Source organism: Herpailurus yagouaroundi, unplaced genomic scaffold (genome assembly GCF_014898765.1).
Source record: "Herpailurus yagouaroundi ecotype Mexico unplaced genomic scaffold, PumYag 181, whole genome shotgun sequence".
Lineage (NCBI taxonomy): Eukaryota > Metazoa > Chordata > Mammalia > Carnivora > Felidae > Herpailurus > Herpailurus yagouaroundi.
Genome location: NW_024412412.1, coordinates 17,035,987 through 17,055,782, shown reverse-complemented (window position 1 = coordinate 17,055,782; position 19,796 = coordinate 17,035,987). Strand labels below are relative to the sequence as shown.

The following is a 19,796-nucleotide window of genomic DNA, read 5'->3' as shown; positions in this document are numbered from 1 at the left end:
GGATGGATGGATGGATGGATGGATGGATGGATGGATGGATGGATGGAGAAGCAATGATAATAGTTGGGGAAGACTGTTCTAGAAAGAACCCACCAAATACAGTCATCCTGAGATGAGAATGTTCTCGCAGGGATGAGGCGTGAAGAGACAGCAAGGCTGGGAGGGCATTGTGTGGAAAGTAGAGTGTTCTTTTTAAAAAAATTTTTTTTTCAACGTTTATTTATTTTTGGGACAGAGAGAGACAGAGCATGAATGGGGGAGGGGCAGAGAGAGAGGGAGACACAGAATCGGAAACAGGCTCCAGGCTCTGAGCCATCAGCCCAGAGCCTGACGCGGGGCCCGAACTCACGGACCGCGAGATCGTGACCTGGCTGAAGTCGGACGCTTAACCGACTGCGCCACCCAGGCGCCCCGAAAGTAGAGTGTTCTAATACCACCAGCTTGTTTCACTGCAGAAAAAATCTATTCGTTCCTCCATGTTGGGCCTTGCATGTTTGAAGCTTTAAGATTTCACTACACCAAATAAGAGAAATGCCAAAGAGAGGATTGAATATAAAATATGGTAGGTCGGCTCCTTCGTTAGTACAGACTTAGGGAAAGCCCAAGGGGTGGGGATGCAGACCACTGTACAAAGGTTTTCTCAGTCTCCATATTAGTCCAGGCAAACAGTCAGTATTGGAAGGCCTGGCTGGCGCCCAGGTAGGGTGAGAAAGGTCCCTGGAGTTGGGGTGACTGACTAAAGCACAATGAGAGAATCTGGGATTGTTGACTCATACATTCAGACAGGCAGAAGTTAGGGTCTGTGAGGCGTGGCAAAGGCCTCACGGCTCACCCATTCATGGGCAAGGGTTCAGCTTGGAACTTGGGGCTTGTAGAGAAGAGAGCCCGGCCTCTGCCCTGTTGTAGACTATTCCTCATGGCCGTGGGGCCGAGACGTGGAACTGGGCAGGCTTAATGAAAACCAGACCCGGTCTGGCCTCAGAAAAAATTATATTATGGATTTTGGGAAAAACTATTAAAGGAAGGAAATGAAGGCTGTCGGGGAAGTGTTTACTAGTAATGCTGTGGAGAAAGGAGTGCTTGGTCAATCCCCCGTTTCTAAATCACACTAAGTGATTCTGGCCTGTGAAGGGCCACACGCGGTTGCAAACCTAGACGAAAACAGAACTTGGAAAAAAAAACAGTTAAGTGGCAAGTCAGGTTTGTTTTGGGGAAGTGGGATAGTTCATTTGGGGAAAATAAACTCAGTTCCGTGAGGGGGATAATGGATTCGGGACTCATGGATGTGAAACAGAACGGAGACGGAGTGCGTGTAGGTGAATCCAGTCTGAGGACCCTCACGCTGCTGTAATCTATCCAAAGAGATCGTAAACTGCTAGACTTCAGTAAGCTGCCGGTGTCTTCAGAAAGATTTCAGTTGATGATACAAAACCTGGACTATTGTGGAGTTGCATTTGCAGCAAAAGGCACCTACAGTATAGCTGGAAAAGGCCCAAAGCGAATAAGTAAAACCGTCTGTTTTAGAGTTTATCTGTCGGCACTGTTGACACTTGGGAGCAAAAAATCCTTTGTTGTGGGGCTGCCCTGTGCATTGTAGGATGTTTAACAGCATACTGGATCTCTATCCAATGAAAGTTAGTAGCGCCCTCCCCCTCTAGGTGGTGGTAACTAAAAACGTGTCTAGACATTGTTACATGTCCATCTAGACAAGATCGCCCCCAATTGAGAACCACTGACGTAGAGGGTAGATTGACCTGAAAAAGATTAAGAAGGGAATATTACAGAAATCTTCGAAAGCGACACAGTAGGGCAGGTAAGGCACAAGCTCATTCAACAATTCCCTGGATATTTAAAATAAGGGACAGCTCTCTTGAACCTTGTTAAATTTTCTTGGTGAATTGAAGTCTTCCTTTTCATAATGAGTAAGAGTCTTGAAAACTTGCGAGTGATAAATGCTGAAAGTAGAAGTATGTTCAAAGGGTTTTTGAGGGACCGTTGGAAAATTATTAACTGCCTTACAAAAGGATAACCTACAACATATTCCTGGTTCAGGTGATAGCAAGTGAGTTCTGGCTTTACCTAGAGTAATATTTCTTGTGTTTCTTGCTTTTCATAACTTACAAAACTCTGAAAAGTCTGCCTCATTTTAGGTGGATAAAAATGAAGTGAGTTCTAGTCAAATGTTGATTACCCCTGAATTTCTGTATAATTACAGAATAATCACTTTTAAAGATTAAAAAAAAAGAAGTTTGTGTATCTCCAGCTATTACTTGTATTGGTCCTTGCATTTTTCTGTAACGTGTTTTTACCCCCTCTCCTCCTAGGAAACATTGGAAATTCTTTTACCATTGATCCCATCTTGGGCTTAATAAAAACTGCCAAAGAATTAGATCGAAATAGCCAAGTGGAATATGACTTAATGGTGAAAGCTACCGATAAAGGGAATCCACCAATGAGTGAAATAACTTCTGTGCATGTCTTTGTGACAATTGCTGACAATGCCTCTCCTAAGTTTACATCAAAAGAATATTCTGTTGAAATCAGCGAAACTGTCGGCATTGGGAGTTTTGTCGGAATGGTTACAGCGCAGAGTCAGTCGTCAGTGGTATATGAAATAAAAGATGGAAATGTAGCTGATGCTTTTGATATTAATCCACATTCTGGAAGTATCGTCACTCAGAAAGCCCTGGATTTTGAAACGTTGCCCGTTTACACATTGATAATACAAGGAACTAACATGGCTGGTTTGTCTACTAACACAAGTGTTTTAGTGCATCTACAGGATGAAAATGACAACTTGCCAGTCTTCATGCAGGCAGAATATACGGGACTCATTAGCGAATCAGCTTCAACTAACAGCGTGGTCCTAACAGACAAAAATGTCCCATTAGTGATTCGAGCAACTGATGCTGATAAAGAATCAAATGCTCTGCTTGTGTATCACATTGTTGAACCATCTATACACAAATATTTTGCTATTGACTCTAGCACTGGTGCTATTCATACGGTACTGAGTTTGGACTATGAAGAAACAAGCACTTTTCACTTCACCGTACAAGTGCATGACATGGGGACACCACGTTTATTTGCTGAGTATGCAGCTAATGTGACTATACGTGTAATAGACATTAACGATTGCCCTCCTGTGTTCTCCAAATCATTATATGAAGCATCTCTTTTATTGCCAACATACAGAGGAGTAAAAGTCATCACGGTAAATGCTACGGATGCTGATTCAAGTGCGTTCTCACAGTTGATGTACTCTATCACCGAGGGCAACATTGGGGAGAAGTTTTTTATGGACCACAAGACTGGTACTATAACTGTACAAAACACAACTCAGCTAAGAAGCCGCTATGAGTTAACCGTTAGAGCTTCTGATGGCAGATTTGTAAGCTTTACCTCTGTAAAAATTAATGTGAAAGAAAGCAAAGAAAGTCAACTGAAGTTTACCCAAGATTTCTACTCTGCAGTAGTGAAAGAGAATTCCACTGAAGCCAGAACATTAGCTGTCATTACTGCCATTGGGAACCCAATCAACGAGCCTTTGTTTTACCATATCCTCAACCCAGATCGCAGATTTAAAATAAGCCAGACTTCAGGAGTTCTGTCAACCACTGGCATACCATTTGATCGTGAACAGCAGGAGGCATTTGATGTGGTGGTAGAAGTGACCCAAGAACACAAGCCTTCAGCAGTGGCCCATGTCATTGTCAAGGTCAGCATAGAAGACCAAAATGACAATGCACCAGTGTTTGTCAACCTTCCTTACTATGCTGTTGTTAAAGTGGATACCGTGGTGGGCCACGTTATTCGCTACGTTACCGCCGTTGATAGAGACAGTGGCAGAAATGGAGAAGTGCATTACTACCTTAAAGAGCATCACGAGCATTTTCAGATCGGATCCTCAGGTGAAATTTCACTGAAAAAGCAGTTTGAACCTGACACCTTAAATAAAGAATATCTTGTCACAGTGGTTGCAAAAGACGGAGGAGACCCAGCGTTTTCGGCTGAAGTGATAGTTCCGATCACTGTTATGAATAAAGCCATGCCTGTGTTTGAAAAACCTTTCTACAGCGCAGAGGTTCCGGAGAATATCCAGATGCACAGTCCGGTTGTCCACGTACAAGCCAACAGTCCAGAAGGGTTGAAAGTGTTCTACAGCATCACGGATGGAGATCCTTTCACCCAGTTTACTGTTAACTTCAACACTGGAGTTATAAATGTCATAGCCCCTCTGGACTTCGAGTCCCACCCGGCTTATAAACTGAGCATACGAGCAACCGACTCCTTGACCGGTGCTCATGCTGAAGTATTTGTTGACATCATAGTGGAAGACATCAACGATAACCCTCCTGTGTTTGGTCAGCAGTCTTATGCCGCAACCCTGTCTGAGGCAGCTGTCATCGGCACGTCTGTCGTTCAAGTTAGAGCGACAGATTCTGATTCAGAACCAAATAGGGGAATTTCATACCATATGTTTGGGAACCATAGCAAGAGTCATGATCATTTTCACATAGACAGCAGCACCGGCCTCATTTCGCTAGTCCGAACTTTGGATTACGAGCAGTTCCAGCAACACAAGATTTTTGTAAGAGCTCTGGACGGTGGCATGCCCCCCCTGAGCAGTGATGTGGTTGTGACAGTGGATGTCACAGACCTCAATGACAATCCGCCACTGTTTGACCAACAGATTTATGAAGCCAAAATCAGCGAACACGCCATGCATGGGCATTTCGTGACCTGTGTGAAAGCATATGATGCAGACAGCTCAGACATAGACAGGTTGGACTATTCCATTCTCTCTGGCAATGATCATAAGAATTTTGTCATTGACGGTGAAACGGGGATCGTCACACTCTCAAACGTGCGCCGGCACACCTTGAAGCCATTTTATAGTCTTAACGTTTCTGTTTCTGATGGAGTTTTTAGGAGTTCAGCTCAGGTTCACGTAACTGTAATTGGAGGCAATCTGCACAGTCCTGTTTTTCTTCAGAGCGAATATGAAGTGGAGTTAGCTGAAAATGCTCCCTTACACACGCTGGTGATCGAGGTCAAAGCAACTGATGGGGATTCTGGTATTTACGGTCACATTACTTACCATATTGTAAATGACTTTGCCAAAGACAGATTTTACACAAATGACAGAGGACAGATATTTACTTTGGAGAAACTTGATCGAGAAACTCCAGCAGAGAAAGTAATCTCAGTTCGTTTAATGGCTAAGGATGCCGGTGGAAAAGTTGCTTTCTGCACCATTAATGTCATCCTTACAGATGACAATGATAATGCACCCCAGTTTCGAGCAACCAAGTATGAAGTGGACATTGGGTCCAGTGCTCCCAAAGGGACATCCGTCATTAAAGTTCTTGCAAGTGATGCCGATGAGGGATCCAATGCCGATGTCACCTATGCCATTGAAGCAGATTCTGAAAGTGTCAAGGAGAATTTGGAAATTAACAAACTATCTGGCATAATTACTACAAAAGAAAGCTTAATTGGCTTAGAAAATGAGTTCTTCACTTTCTTTGTGAGAGCTGTGGATAGTGGGTCTCCGTCAAGGGAATCTGTGGTTCCTGTGTATGTTAAAATACTTCCACCAGAAATACAACTTCCAAAATTTTCGGAACCGTTTTATACCTATACGGTTTCAGAAGACATGCCTATTGGAACAGAGATAGACCTCATCCGAGCAGAACATAGTGGGACCGTTCTTTACAGCCTAATCAAAGGGAACACTCCTGAAAGTAACAGGGATGAGTTCTTTGTGATTGACAGACAGAGCGGCAGACTGAAACTTGAAAAGAGTCTTGATCACGAAACGACTAAGTGGTACCAGTTTTCCATACTTGCCAGGTGCGCTCATGAGGACTACGAGGTGGTGGCATCTGTAGATGTTAGCATCCAAGTGAAAGATGCAAATGATAACAGCCCTGTGTTAGAGTCTAACCCGTATGAGGCTTTTATTGTTGAAAACCTGCCAGGGGGGAGTAGAGTCATCCAGGCCAGGGCATCTGATCTGGATTCGGGAACCAATGGCCAAGTCATGTACAGTCTAGATCAGTCACAAAGTGTGGAAGTCATCGAATCTTTTGCCATTAACATGGAGACAGGCTGGATTACGACCCTCAAGGAACTTGACCATGAAGAGAGAGACCATTACCAGATTAAAGTGGTTGCATCAGATCATGGTGAAAAGGTCCAGCTCTCCTCCACGGCCATCGTGGATGTTACTGTCACCGACGTCAACGACAGCCCCCCACGATTCACGGCAGAGATATACAAAGGGACCGTGAGCGAAGATGACCCACCAGGCGGTGTCATCGCCATCTTGAGTACCACAGATGCCGATTCTGAAGAAATTAATAGACAAGTTACATATTACATAACAGGTAAAACATTGAAGCAAAATGGTTTAAGTTAAACATAAATTGGATTAGAGGTATACATTTTGAAATATAGTATTTTAGGGAGATCGGGAGTTAAAGGGGTGATTTTAATTAAGTAAGCCTAAAATAAGTAGAAATAACATCTGTTAAGCTACATTGAAGAGGCTAACAGTTGTCATTAGACTATTTTTGTTTTGAATGTTTATTTTTGAGAGTGAGAGCGTGAAAGCGGGGGAGGGGCAGAAAGAGAGAGGATCTGAAGCAGGCTCCAGGCTCTGAGCTGTCAGCACAGAGCCCAACACGAGGCTTGAACTCCCGAACCGTGAGATCATGACCCGAGCCGAAGTTGGAGTCTTAGCCAACTGAGCTATCCAGGCACACCCCTGGACTGTTGTTGATTTTTATGACTCATTCTGTTGAACTTAGCAAATGATAAATATGTATTACAACTATATTTTCCATATAGGGTAACGTATTGTTTAGTAGGCTTTTATGTTTTCTTTAGCTTAATGCTGTGTTTCAGTACACATTTTAATGCCTTGATGTTTTGGTGGTGGTGGGAGTAACTGGGAAAGTTAATAAGCCAAATTTAAATGTAGTAATTTTTTTTAAAAACCCTTAATTCTTTTAAACCATAACACTAAATGTATTTATTTCTCCTGTCACTTAGATCTTTACTTACTTCAGCCAATTTGTCCTCTTCCTCCATTGATTTAATAGGAGGAGATCCTTTGGGACAGTTTGCTATTGAAAATATACAGAATGAATGGAAGGTGTTTGTGAAGAAACCTCTGGACAGGGAAAAAAGGGACAATTATCTTCTGACTATCACAGCAACCGATGGGACCTTCTCCTCAAAAGCCATAGTTGAAGTGAAAGTTCTTGATGCAAATGACAACAGTCCCGTCTGTGAAAAGGTAGGCGGTTCTTTCTTTATGTATTAGGAATTTGGATTTCTTTCTGAACCTTTCATTCGGACTCTCCTGTGGCGCTGGCTGTTATTCAGATGCGTTTTGTATGATAGCCGGTTAGCGTTTAAGCAGAGGTGAGTGTTGAGTGGGGCAAGAGTTGGATCAGCTCCAGAACTATTTTGGGAAATGCTCAGTAGTTGGAACAGCTCATTCACAGATGCTGTAAATTACAGACAAGATTGCAGTTATGTTTAACTCTAAAAATGCTTTGTGAAGATTTCATTCCCCTTATTTGGGGCTGAGCCTATTTTGGGGGCGCTGGCTGTTCTACACGAGGGCCCCGCAGCTCTGGGGCCCGTTGAATCTGAGAACACATACACCAAGAAGGAGCCATTCCCATCCAAGCCTGCGGTGGGAGGACCGGAGCAGGAGTGCTCCCGGGGAGGGGCGGGGGTGTCAGCCTTTGGGAGGTGGTGATTAGATCGGCAGAGGAGTTGGGACTCCGTCCTAGAGAAGAGAGGACCTCGGAACCCGTTGTGTTTGGAAGGTGGAGCTGCCGTGAGCCAAGAGTTCCTTACAGAAGACATGTTCGTTCGGTAGTGTTGTGTACACTTGGATGAGCGCGAGTGAGAGCACGGGGTGGAGGCGGCCAAAGGCACAAAGGGACAAAAGACGGTGCAGAGCGCAAGCTGGTGCCCGTGGTGCCGCCTGCGGGTGACAACATGGCAGGCGTGTGATGTCAGGATTGACTGCCATTTCCTACAGAAGCGAGTGGGAGAAAGACCCAGATAGAAGCCTGGGGTGGGGTTGGCTTAAGAGGAAGCATGTTGTGGTCTGTATTGGACTCATTAAGTCTAGGGTCACGGGACATCCAGTCGAATCGGTTTTGTAGACGTTTAGAGACGGTGAGATTGAAGATGGGCAGGGATGCAAACTTGGCCATTTCTTTGGATGACGGACAATGGAATCCATCCGAGAGGATGATCATGAAAAGGGACAAAGAGTACCTGTGGGTATTTCCTCTCCTAGGGAGAAGGGAGGAGGAAGCAGAGGCGGGAGGAGGAGACCCCTACCAGGGCAGTGTTACTGAGAGGGAAGGAGCCGAGGATTTTTAGGAGGCAGGACAGCAAATGGGGGTTTGGCTGCTGAACAGATGATGGAGCTGTGGAAGCGAACTGTGGGACTCTGAGAGTGGCTTGGAGACGGAGGGCTCGGCATCTTGATGTGGACAGGTGCCTGGTTGCAGGGAGGGCGCGTGTCAGTAGGCACATAGATTGGCCCACCGAAGAAAGAGGAGAGTCTGAGGAAGAAAGAAGAGTGGTAGATGAAGGGAAGGCTGGGGAAGAGAGCGGGGAAGACGGTCTGGAAGAGGGACAGAGGAGATGAGCAGTGTCACAGCTGTGGCAAGGGACAGAGCCGTTCTCAGGGAAATAGAGCACAGTCAGCAGGGAAGGGAGCTTCAGAGGAGGGAGGACTTCATTCCCATCCATGTCTCTACTTTTTGGCAACAGTATCGTGTACGGCTGGGGGGTTGGTTAAGTCTGTGTGTGTCGTACAGAAAATAAATGTGTGCGTCTTACTGTGTTTTTCTTTTAAACACTCGCACATTACTTGGATATGATGCGCTGTCATCTTTGAGAATAATAAAATTAAGATATTAGCTCATTTGAATTCATCAATGTTGCAAAGTATCCTGTTTCATGAGTCATAAAGTGTAGTTCATCTAGAATTGAGCTCATCTTAAGAAAAAAAAAATCAACAGAATCTTACCTGTTAGCCTTGTGTGTTGGTTGATAGCATGGATTTCTAATGAGTTGGAACTGGAAAGAAGTGTTGATTATGTTTGAGTTCAGTCAGATGGGAAGGGCGGGGGCAGAGTAACAGAAGAGTCCTGGCCATGGTGTCGCTTGCACTCACCCTGGTGACCTGGGGGAATCTTTGTTTTCTCCATGACATGAGGATCACATCTGTCTCCACTGCAGTCACCTGGCTGTGTGTTAGGAAAGATTGCAAATAATAACTTCCTGTATTGAAAATAGGATGTAACAGGCATTGACTCACCAATTTTCAGATATATATGGAATGCTACTATGTTCACTCATAAGAATTTAAGTTAAACATGAAACCAACTTAAAGACACAAAGTATTCAGAATTCTGTAGGTTAAATGTCAGATCAGACTCTTCCATTGATACAGAGAAATTACCTGTGACGTGACTCCTTTTTGTTTTAAATATGTTTTATAAGAAAAATCGGTTTCAAAAGCTCCTCAGATTTTTAAATTCTGTCATTTCCCACATTTTCTGTGACCAAAGTTAAATGATTATTTTTTCTGTTATTCCCTTGGCAGTCATGTTAACGCTTAATGTTTTATGTTCGTGGTATTCAAAATCTTTGTAGAGCTTATATTCGGAAACGATTCCAGAAGATGCCTTTCCCGGGAAGCTGATCATGCAGGTGTCTGCTACAGATGCAGATATCCGCTCCAATGCTGAAATTACTTACACATTATTTGGTCCAGGGGCAGAAAAGTTCAAACTAAATCCAGACACAGGTAAGATGAGGTTTGGGGCAAAATTCACCATGTTCCAGCAAAGTCATATCAGATATAGGTGGTCTTAGGTCACATGTAAAATTTGAAATTTTATCCCGTTCCTTGAAAATTTACTCTGATGCTGCAAAATTGGCATCTTTTAGAATTAGAAGTCTACACAGCAATTTAGTGTGTAAAATTTGGGATAAGATAAAAAAAAATTGACAACAATATCACCTACTTGAACCCAGAATTTAAAATTTAGTTTTTAATAGTAACTTTAAAAAACACTCCATAATTGGGCACCTGGGTGGCTCAGTCGGTTGAGCGTCCGACTCTAGCTCAGGTCATCCGACTCTAGCTCAGGTCATGATCTCACAGTTCGTGAGTTCAAGCCCCGTGCTGGGCTCTGTGCTGACAGCCCAGAGCCTGGAGCCTGCTTCGGATTCTGTGTCTCCCTCTCTCTCTGCCCCTCCCCTGCTCATGCTCTGTCTCTGTCTCAAAAATGAATAAACATTTAAAAAAAAAAACACACAACTCCATAATTTAAGTATATCTCAGACTTTGTGCTTTATCTGTTTTGTATATATTTTTCTTGAATATGTGGCCATAAATTAATAATTTAGCATATTCATTAAATGATGAATGGTATTCTGTTCATCTTTATATCTTTAAGACTGTTAGATTGTTTTCTCTCTTACAGTTTGTATTTTGTTAATATCAGGAGTCCAAGTAACAGTTTTCTGGGAGTTCCACCCCCCAGAACTGATTGTAAACATATGAATCTGTAAGTCAATTTAAAAATATTTTAAATTTGGTAAATAGGTAGCTTTTTTTTTTTTTTTTTTTTTTTAAAGCTAGCTCCCAGCAGGGTTTGGAAACCTGGATCTCAGTGTGCTCCTGCAGCCGTTGACTCTATAGCATTGATAAAATTGCTGCTCCAAAATTTTGTCATTGTAAGAGGGAAAGGGGAAGAAATAGATGTGCATTTGCAGCTCACACCTTAAATTTCAAGTGAATCCACTTTTTTGTTTGTTTTCAGGTGAACTGAAAACATTAGCCCCCCTTGATCGTGAGGAGCAAGCAGTTTATAACCTGCTCGTCAAGGCCACAGATGGGGGGGGTAGATTCTGTCAAGCCAGTATTGTGCTCACATTAGAAGATGTGAATGATAATGCCCCTGAATTCTCAGCCGATCCGTACGCCATCACCGTGTTTGAGAACACAGAGCCTGGGACGCTGTTGACTAGGGTCCAGGCCACGGACGCAGATGCAGGTACCGTCCAGCTGATGCTGTTGGCTTCAGTCTGAGATCTTAGGAACCTCACCCCCAATTCGGTCTCTCTGACTTACTGACCTTATGCATATTGATTAACTCACTGTTGTATTTTTTAATTCCTCAGCATTAAAAATGGAATGAAATCTTTAGGATAATGAATTCATTTTTTATTCACGTTTGAAGTCTCAAAATTGTGCCCCGTGCATGTACCATTGTAAGACATCTGTGGTGTCCCTAAAATTACGGTCAGAGACTGTATTACCTGATCTTCATATCCAATTGAATTAATCAGTGAAGTGTTATTTTATGAATAAACCATTAGTGACGTAGAGATTTTAATGTGGAGACAGAACAGCAAATGTTACACTGCTGTAGTTTTATAAACCTTTCACAATTTTTATGGAGAATATAATAGTCTAGGATACATATTTATAATCTTTCGATAGAGAAAACAATTTCTTAAGTCATACTAATACTGAAGAATTGAAGCAATAACAAAAGTACCACTTTTCAAATAAATCTTTGACACTGAGGCTAAATCATAGATTTCATTTTAAAAGACCTGCTGGGTACTGCAGGACCGTATGCTGTAGAATTTAGTCTTAAAAAGCCAGGTAACTATGGAATTGTATTTGTAGGTTAGTAAGTTGTCAGTGAAAATGTTTGCTTTTTAAAGATCAGAGTCCTAGGAACGTCTCAGTAACGAGCATTCACATTTTCCTTTTAAAACATGCTACACGTTTTTTCAAAAAATAATTTAAATTTCTTGAAATAAAACACTCTGACGTGATGTCATGTGTCAACAGGACTGAATCGGAAGATGTCCTACTCGCTGGTGAACTCTGCTGACGGGCAGTTCTCCATTAATGAATTCTCCGGAATCCTTCAGTTAGAAAAACCCTTGGACCGAGAAGTGCGGGCCGTGTACACCCTTACTCTGAAAGCCGTAGACCAGGGTTTGCCGAGGAGGCTGACGGCTACCGGCACTGTTGTGGTGTCCGTCTTGGATATAAATGACAACCCCCCTGTGTTTGAATACCGTGAGTACGGCGCCACCGTGTCTGAGGACGTTCTTCTCGGCACAGAAGTTCTCCAGGTGTATGCGGCCAGTCGGGATATCGAAGCGAATGCGGAAATCACCTACGCAATAATAAGTGGAAACGAACATGGAAAATTCAGCATAGACTCCAAAACAGGTAACCTGCCCTGAAAATGAGAAGAAGGCCTTTATTCTGCCAAAAAAGGCGGGATGGCCCAGCACGTTAGGCAGTACAGAGTGCCAGCTCGTAGATCGGCAGTAGATCCTTGAAAAAGATAAAGGTTCTAAGTGCCTTCGGCGTTTAAGCGGGGAAATGAAAGCACACTCCAGGAATTCAGTCGAGATGTCCGATGCATTACATGAGTAAAGATCAAGAGTGGGAGGTGGTGGAGGGTCTTGCGTAATGGCTACTCGTTCTCCATATTGAGTCCACGTGAAGTAGCTTCTTAAGGGAAACCATAGTTTCTGCCTCTTCGGTCCTAGTCTCTGTAGGAGGCATCTGATAATTCATTAAAATTGACGTCTTCATACGCTAGGTATATAGAATAGCCGAAGTACTTTGAATCGCAATGAATAACTATCCACAAGGTCAAGAGTTGCAGGAGGTATTGACTCCTGCTCCATACACGCTTTTGTCGTCTTGTTAACCTGTGGTCTAAGCTGTTCGAATGTTGTACAAAGTCACTCCTTTCAAACTATTTAATTGAGTGTGACTATTTCAGATGAGGAGCAGGTGTGTGTTGATGGGATTTGAAAATGTAGTTTTAATGCATACTGTAGAATTATTACTTTTAAGGCTTTTTAATAGGATGGACTGTAAGGAAACGAGAGGTGTTAAAGGAATCGTTAAATCAAAAAGATTTTATTTTATTTTATTTTTTATTTTTAAAAATTTCCATCCAAATTAGCATACAGTGCAACAGTGATTTCAGGAGTAGATTCCTTAGTGCCCCTTACCCATTTAGCCCATCCCCCTTCCCACACCCTCTCCACTAACCCTCAGTTTGTTCTCCATATTTATGAGTCTCTTCTGTTTTGTCCCCCTCCCTGTTTTTATATTGTTTTTGGTTCCCTTCCCTTATGTTCGTCTGTTTTGTCTCTTAAAGTCCTCATATGAGTGAAGTCATATGATTTTTGTCTTTCTCCAATTTCGTTTAGCATAATACCCTCCAGTTCCATCCACGTAGTTGCAAATGGCAAGATTTCATTCTTTTGATTGCCGAGTAATACTCCATTGTATATATATACCACATTTTCTTTATCCATTCATCCATTGATGGACATTTGGGCTCTTCCCATACTTTGGCTATTGTTTTTTGGTTTTGTTTTTTTTTTCTTTTTTTAATTTTTTTTTTCAACGTTCATTTATTTTTGGGACAGGGAGAGACAGAGCATGAACGGGGGAGGGGCAGAGAGAGAGGGAGACACAGAATCGGAAACAGGCTCCAGGCTCTGAGCCATCAGCCCAGAACCCGACGCGGGGCTCGAACTCACGGACCGCGAGATCGTGACCTGGCTGAAGTCGGACGCTTAATCGACTGCGCCACCCAGGCGCCCCCATACTTTGGCTATTGTTGATAGTGCTGCTATAAACACGGGGTGCATGTGTCCCTTCGAAACAGCACATCTCTATCCCTTGGATAAATGCCTAGTAGTGCAATTGCTGGGTCGTAGGGTAGTTCTATTTTTAGTTTCTTGAGGAACCTCCATAGTGTTTTCCAGAGTGGCTGCACCAGCTTGTATTCCCAAAAAAGAGATTTTTTTTTTTTTTAAGTGATAGGATGTAAATAGTTATTCTGGAGACATAAAACAAGCTATACACTTGTATAAAAGAAAAACAATGAGGAGGAAAATATAAGCCAAAAAGTAGAATTCTTACGTTCCCTTTTTATTGTACTGTAAACTATGGTTTAGAAGAAAGAAGAAATACAATTTTATAGTGGAATGTGGGTAGTATTGACTGGGGAAGCAATTTATGTATCACAGAGAAATAAATAAGGATCTAGGAATAGGCAAATTCATAACTTTTAATTGCTGAATGAAGAAATTAGAAAACGCATATAAATGATAGGGGCGCCTGGGTGGCTCAGTCAGTTAAACATCTGACTTCGGCTCAGGTCACAAACTCAGTTTTTGAGTTCAAACACCACGTTGGGCTCTATGCTGACAGCTCAGAGCCTGGCACCTGCTTCGGATTCTGTGTCTCTCTCTGCCCCTCCTCTGCTGGTGCTGTGTCTCTCTCAAGAATAAACAAACATTAAATATATATATATAAATGATAAATGTTTGAAGTAGAAATTAGAAATGGTTTGTTTAAAAGTTTCGATTTCAGTCACAGTAGGAGAAAGTGGTGGCATTTTAAAGTAATGAAAGTCATTTTGATTTTCTGTGCAGGGGCCATCTTTATCATTGAGAACCTGGATTATGAAAGCTCTCATGAATATTACCTGACTGTGGAGGCCACTGACGGGGGGACACCTTCATTAAGTGATGTGGCCACTGTGAGCATTAACGTAACTGATGTCAATGACAACTCCCCTGTGTTCAGCCAAGACACCTACACAGCTGTGATCAGCGAAGATGCCGTCCTTGAGCAGTCTGTCATCACGGTGTGTATTTCCTCCCCTACCGTGTTCTTCTGGATCTTTGCAAGAAATTTCAGGAAGACCGATTCAGTTTTTGTTGTGGCCTTACTCGAAAATAATTGGAAGATGGGGAAATGTCTTTTGTTACCCTAGTCAATTACTGATTCTATTATAAATGATTGCCTTATAACAGCTAGTTACTAATGGCAGAAAAGCTTGCTTCATAGACCCCTTCCTCACCTGTCTCCTAAGTAGGAGCGTGATGTCTTCTAGGTTATGGCTGACGATGCTGACGGACCTTCGAACAGCCACATCCGCTATTCAATTACAGATGGCAATCAAGGAAGTCCATTTACAATTGACCCTGCCCGGGGAGAAGTAAAAGTGACCAGGCTTCTCGACCGGGAAACAGTATGTGCAAAACTTTGGCTTAAATTGTTTACAGATTACCAAGTCGGTAAATAGAAGCTCCTTGTCCACTTAATGGGAGGCACCAGAAGGGTACAACCAACCTTGTTCTAAGGCAGTGAGAAGTAAGACACAAATACTGGAAAAGCAATCCCAGTACGAAAATCTCTAGAACAGAAGAGATGTGTTTCATGCTGATAGAAGTTTGCATAACAAAAGTTCATGTTCAGGAAGAAACTACTATCGGCTCTGGTGTTTGGAGGCACTTCATGGAGCTAGAAGCTGGGTTTTCAGTAATGGCAGACTCAGAAAGCCATAGTTGTGGAGAGGCGAGTCGCCGTGAGGAACCGCATGAACAGAGACGTGGAAGACGTGGCAAGTACTTAGGTGATCATACTAGATTGTGTTGGAGTAGAGGAGTCCTGGTGAGAAGTGAGGGACGCGTGCTGGGACGGGGTTCTAGGAACAGAGCAGAGGTTCACGCTGGCTGCTACAGGCACAGGGAGCCGCTGAGTATTGGTGAGCCCGAGAGCAACTGGCCGAGGTGACTGTGTGGGTGAGCACCATGGTAGGCCTGAGTGGGGTGTAACATCGTGAGCCACCAGGCAGGTAGGAAGCCCAGGGCCCGGGGCTCCGCGGTGAGACACCGAGAGGCTGATTGGGAAGTGCCGTGACGCGTGAGCAGACAGATGCAGAAGCTTCGTGAAGGAGGCCTTAGAATCTGTGAAGCTGAGACACGGCCCCGCGTAGGAAGCGGAGGTGGCCGAGATGCCGGCTCCCCTCCACCTTGCTGTAATGGGGTGGTGCCCTCCGAGAGAAACGGGGCATTGTGAGGCCGTGGAAGCCTAGAGCCGGGAGAGGTTGTGGCACGTGGTTTTTGACGTTGTTTTAGAGGAGAGTGACGTACGTAAGTAGAAATACTCAGCCAGGATTCAGAGTTTACTCAAACTTCAGAAACTTGAAAGCCAGGAACACGGAGATGGCACAGGCCTCCGGAGAGGATTGTGGAGGCAGTCCGAGGTGATTAGATAAATGCGAGCAACTGACGAGAGGAAAGCCAGGCACAAGTTCTGTCCCTCGTGTGTCTCTCCGTCCCTCTGCTAACACTCACAGGCAGGGAGCTGCCTAGGGAGGTCATGAAGTGAGGAAGTGCAAAGATAGGACACTGCTGATCAGAGAGTCTAGTTTCAGAACAGTAACAGGTAAAGGGAAGATTAGAGGGATTTGGGGAAATAGTGATGAGCTACCTCCTGAAAGGCCGAAATCTTTCATTCCTTCTCTGACCTGTTGCTTTTGAGCAGAGACTTCCCAAGAGTTTAGGAAGCATGACTGGTTAGCCTTCAGGCTGCTGTACTGCTGGGCCGAACAAATCTAGGACTTGTGACCGGTGCGCTTGTCCGCTCCTTTAATGCGCTAACGTCCGACAGGAGCCTGCAGAGGAGATGGCGTGTGCGCCCCAGGCCATTTGCCCTTCTCTGTTGGGCATCCTTTAGGACTAAGAGTCAGCAGAACATCCGCTGGGGATTTAGCCCCCTTTCTGGCTTCTTCCATCTCTCGTTCTGGGAGCAGAGAGCTTAACAGGGGACTGCCCTAGAACAGAATCTACCTCACTCGATACAGCTTCTTTTGACGAGGTCAATTTGTCCTGAGAGAGTCAGACAGCTGGCTGCGGTGCGGGCCACGTGTAAAAGCAATGGGGGAGGGTGATCTGGAGCGTCCTGAGGTGTTGAAGAGGGGCTACGACAGCTCCCCTCTGCTTCTGGCCGACGGTCCCATTTAGGCCTTAGAGGAGGCGGCTGCCCCTGTCGCGCACGCTCCGTCGTGTAGCTCTTCACGGCGCGCCTGTCTGTAGCTTGGGGAGTCGCCCACATCCAGGGCAGCACGCGGCAGGGGATGACGGTCGCCCAGATCTGCCCTTGTGGGTGGTCGGCAGTCTGCTTCTGATGGAGCCCCGTTCTCGGGCCTCGTGAAGTGGACATGTGTTCTGTCTCGTCCCGGGAAAGATTTCAGGTTACACACTCACAGTCCAGGCTTCTGATAACGGCAGTCCGCCCAGGGTCAACACGACTACCGTGAATATCGACGTGTCAGACGTCAACGACAACGCTCCGGTCTTCTCCAAGGGAAACTACAGTGTCATTATCCAGGTAACCTTGGGGCGCTGACAGTGTGTCGGGCACATTCCTTTTGAAAGGAGCTCATGCGTTGGCTTCGTTGTTTGAAATCTCTCTCTTTTCCAAAGAGTACTTTTAGGAAAATGTGATGAGTAAAATGAGGGGGGGTCTCCATCAGTACTGAGATGAGCATTTTCAAGGTGCAACCAAGCTTTTCTCTCTTTTTTTTGTACTTTGGTTTTTAAGACATTCTCACTAGCTTGGTCCTTAATCTTGTTTTCTGCTGGCTTTTTTTTTTTTTTTTTTTTGATTTATTTTGAGAGCGAGCGAGCGCTCGCGCACACAAGTTGGGGAGGGGCAGACAGGGAGAGAGAGAATTCCAAGGAGGTTCCGTGCTGGCTGTGCAGAGCCTGACAAGGGGCTTGAACTCAGTAACTGTGAGATCACGACCTGAGCTGATATCAGACACTTAACCGACTGAGCCACCCAGGCGCCCCCGTCTGCCTGCCGGTTTCTGAGAGGCATCAGAGAATCGACTCCACCTCTTCTCCTTTCCTCCTCCCCCACTCCACCCTTCTTCCACTCCTGCTACCCACACATCCTTTCTTCTCACACATTCCCTCCCCTCCAGTCCTGTCCAAATCCCCACCTTCCCCCCTCCTCCCCTCTTTCCTTCCCATCAATGCCCACCGCAGACCACCACCCCCCCCCCCACCTTCCTGTCAAAGGAGCCGCAGTGAGACGTTGTTTTCCGTATACTTCATTTTATAGAAAACTTGCCTGTGTCTCTTGCCATGTAGATTGGGTTTTATTGCAAGTCGTGTGCGTTTTGGTTCTCTTCCGTGCAGGAAAATAAGCCCGTGGGTTTCAGCGTACTGCAGCTGGTAGTGACCGACAGGGACTCCTCGCATAACGGCCCACCCTTCTTCTTTACCGTTGTGAGTGGGAATGACGATGGAGTGTTTGAAGTGAACCAGCAAGGGGTCCTTCTCACATCAGCTGCCATAAGGAGGAAGGTGAAAGATCATTACCTACTGCATGTGAAGGTATGAAGGTCTTCAGGATTTTATGTTGTGGATTTCTAGAGAAGGGTTCCTTTGCTGCCTCTAGAAATAAAATGAGTACAATTGTGGGTTTTTGTTCTGTGGTGTTTTTTTTTTTTTCCTTCTTTTCGCCATTCCTTTTTTCTTTTAAATGTATATGTATTTTTGAGAGAGAGAGAGAGAGGGCACGAGCCATCAAAGGGGGGAGGGGCAGAGAGGGAGGGAGACAGGATCTGAAGCAGGCTCCAGGCTCTGAACTGTCAGCCCAGAGGCCGAGGTAGGGCTTGAACTCACAAACTGTGAGATCGTGAGCTGAGCCGAAGGGAGACACTCAACTGCCTGAGCCACCCAGGTGCCCTCTTACCTTTGTTTTTATCCCACTGTACTTTGCGGGGCCCATGTATCCACTTGGTTACTTTATCATAGACATTAATGGAGCTCACCTCCCTTACGAATTCATGAAAGGGCTGTAAAGAAGTATTTATTCTTGTCCTTCATAGGCTTCTTGTTTAGAAGTATTTCATGGTAACTTTTTAAAACTTGAGTGAGGGAAGCCAAATTTTTATTAAGAAGTTAACGATGACCTATAGACCAAGGTGGTGTTGTGTTTTTGGTTTTAATTTCCTCATAGGTGGCCGATAACGGAAAGCCTCAGTTGTCATCTTTGACGTATATTGACATTCGGGTCATTGAGGAGAGTGTCTATCCGCCTGCAATCTTGCCACTAGAGATTTTCATTACTGCTTTTGGAGAGGAATACTCAGGCGGTGTCATTGGGAAGATTCACGCAACAGACCAGGACGTGTATGACACTTTAAGCTATAGTCTTGATCCGCAGATGGGCAACCTCTTCTCTGTTTCCAGCACCGGGGGTAAGCTGATAGCACACAGAAAGCTAGATGTAGGGCAGTACCTTCTCAATGTCAGTGTAACCGATGGGAAATTCACGACGGTGGCGGACATCACGGTGCACATCAGACAGATAACCCAGGAGATGCTGAACCACACTGTCGCCGTCCGCTTCGCCAACCTCACTCCGGAAGAATTCGTTGGTGACTACTGGCGCAACTTCCAGCGAGCTTTGCGGAACATCCTGGGTGTGAGGAGGAGTGATGTCCAGATCGTTAGTTTGCAGCCCTCTGAACCCCATCCACATCTGGATGTCTTGCTTTTCGTAGAGAAATCAGGGAGTGCCCAGGTTTCAACCAAACTGCTTCTGCACAAGATCAATTCTTCTGTGACTGACCTTGAGGAAATCATGGGTGTTAGGATACTGGACGTGTTCCAGAAGCTCTGTGCAGGGCTGGACTGCCCGTGGAAGTTCTGTGATGAAAAGGTGACCGTGGATGAGAACGTTATGTCAACGCACAGCACGGCCAGACTGAGTTTCGTGACTCCCCGCCACCACAGGACAGCTGTGTGTCTCTGCCAAGGTAATGCACATCAGTCGGGAAACAGGCGGTACGGATCATTTCGAGTGCAGCCTTTGAAGGCTA

At 44.7% G+C, this 19,796-nt stretch overlaps 1 protein-coding gene across 10 annotated transcripts in view; it reads left to right on the top strand.

Annotated features, from left to right (window-relative positions):
- FAT1 (FAT atypical cadherin 1) overlaps positions 1 to 19,796 on the top strand; it is a 135,024-nt gene that overhangs the window by 99,501 nt on the left and 15,727 nt on the right. For 8 of the 10 annotated variants that reach the window (XR_005794948.1, XM_040490015.1, XM_040490014.1 and 5 more), the window contains 10 exons: positions 2,325 to 6,392; positions 7,110 to 7,306; positions 9,700 to 9,853; positions 10,875 to 11,108; positions 11,918 to 12,307; positions 14,545 to 14,759; positions 15,009 to 15,146; positions 17,147 to 17,290; positions 18,106 to 18,303; positions 18,932 to 19,742. Coding sequence is in view for 9 of the 10 variants with exons in the window: in XM_040490015.1 (XP_040345949.1) it covers positions 2,325 to 6,392; positions 7,110 to 7,306; positions 9,700 to 9,853; positions 10,875 to 11,108; positions 11,918 to 12,307; positions 14,545 to 14,759; positions 15,009 to 15,146; positions 17,147 to 17,290; positions 18,106 to 18,303; positions 18,932 to 19,742 (6,549 nt within the window). In the remaining variant the exon portion in view is untranslated. The remainder of the gene's footprint in view (positions 1 to 2,324; positions 6,393 to 7,109; positions 7,307 to 9,699; positions 9,854 to 10,874; positions 11,109 to 11,917; positions 12,308 to 14,544; positions 14,760 to 15,008; positions 15,147 to 17,146; positions 17,291 to 18,105; positions 18,304 to 18,931; positions 19,743 to 19,796) is intronic. The other 2 variants (XM_040490016.1, XM_040490013.1) reach the window with 1 other exon arrangement.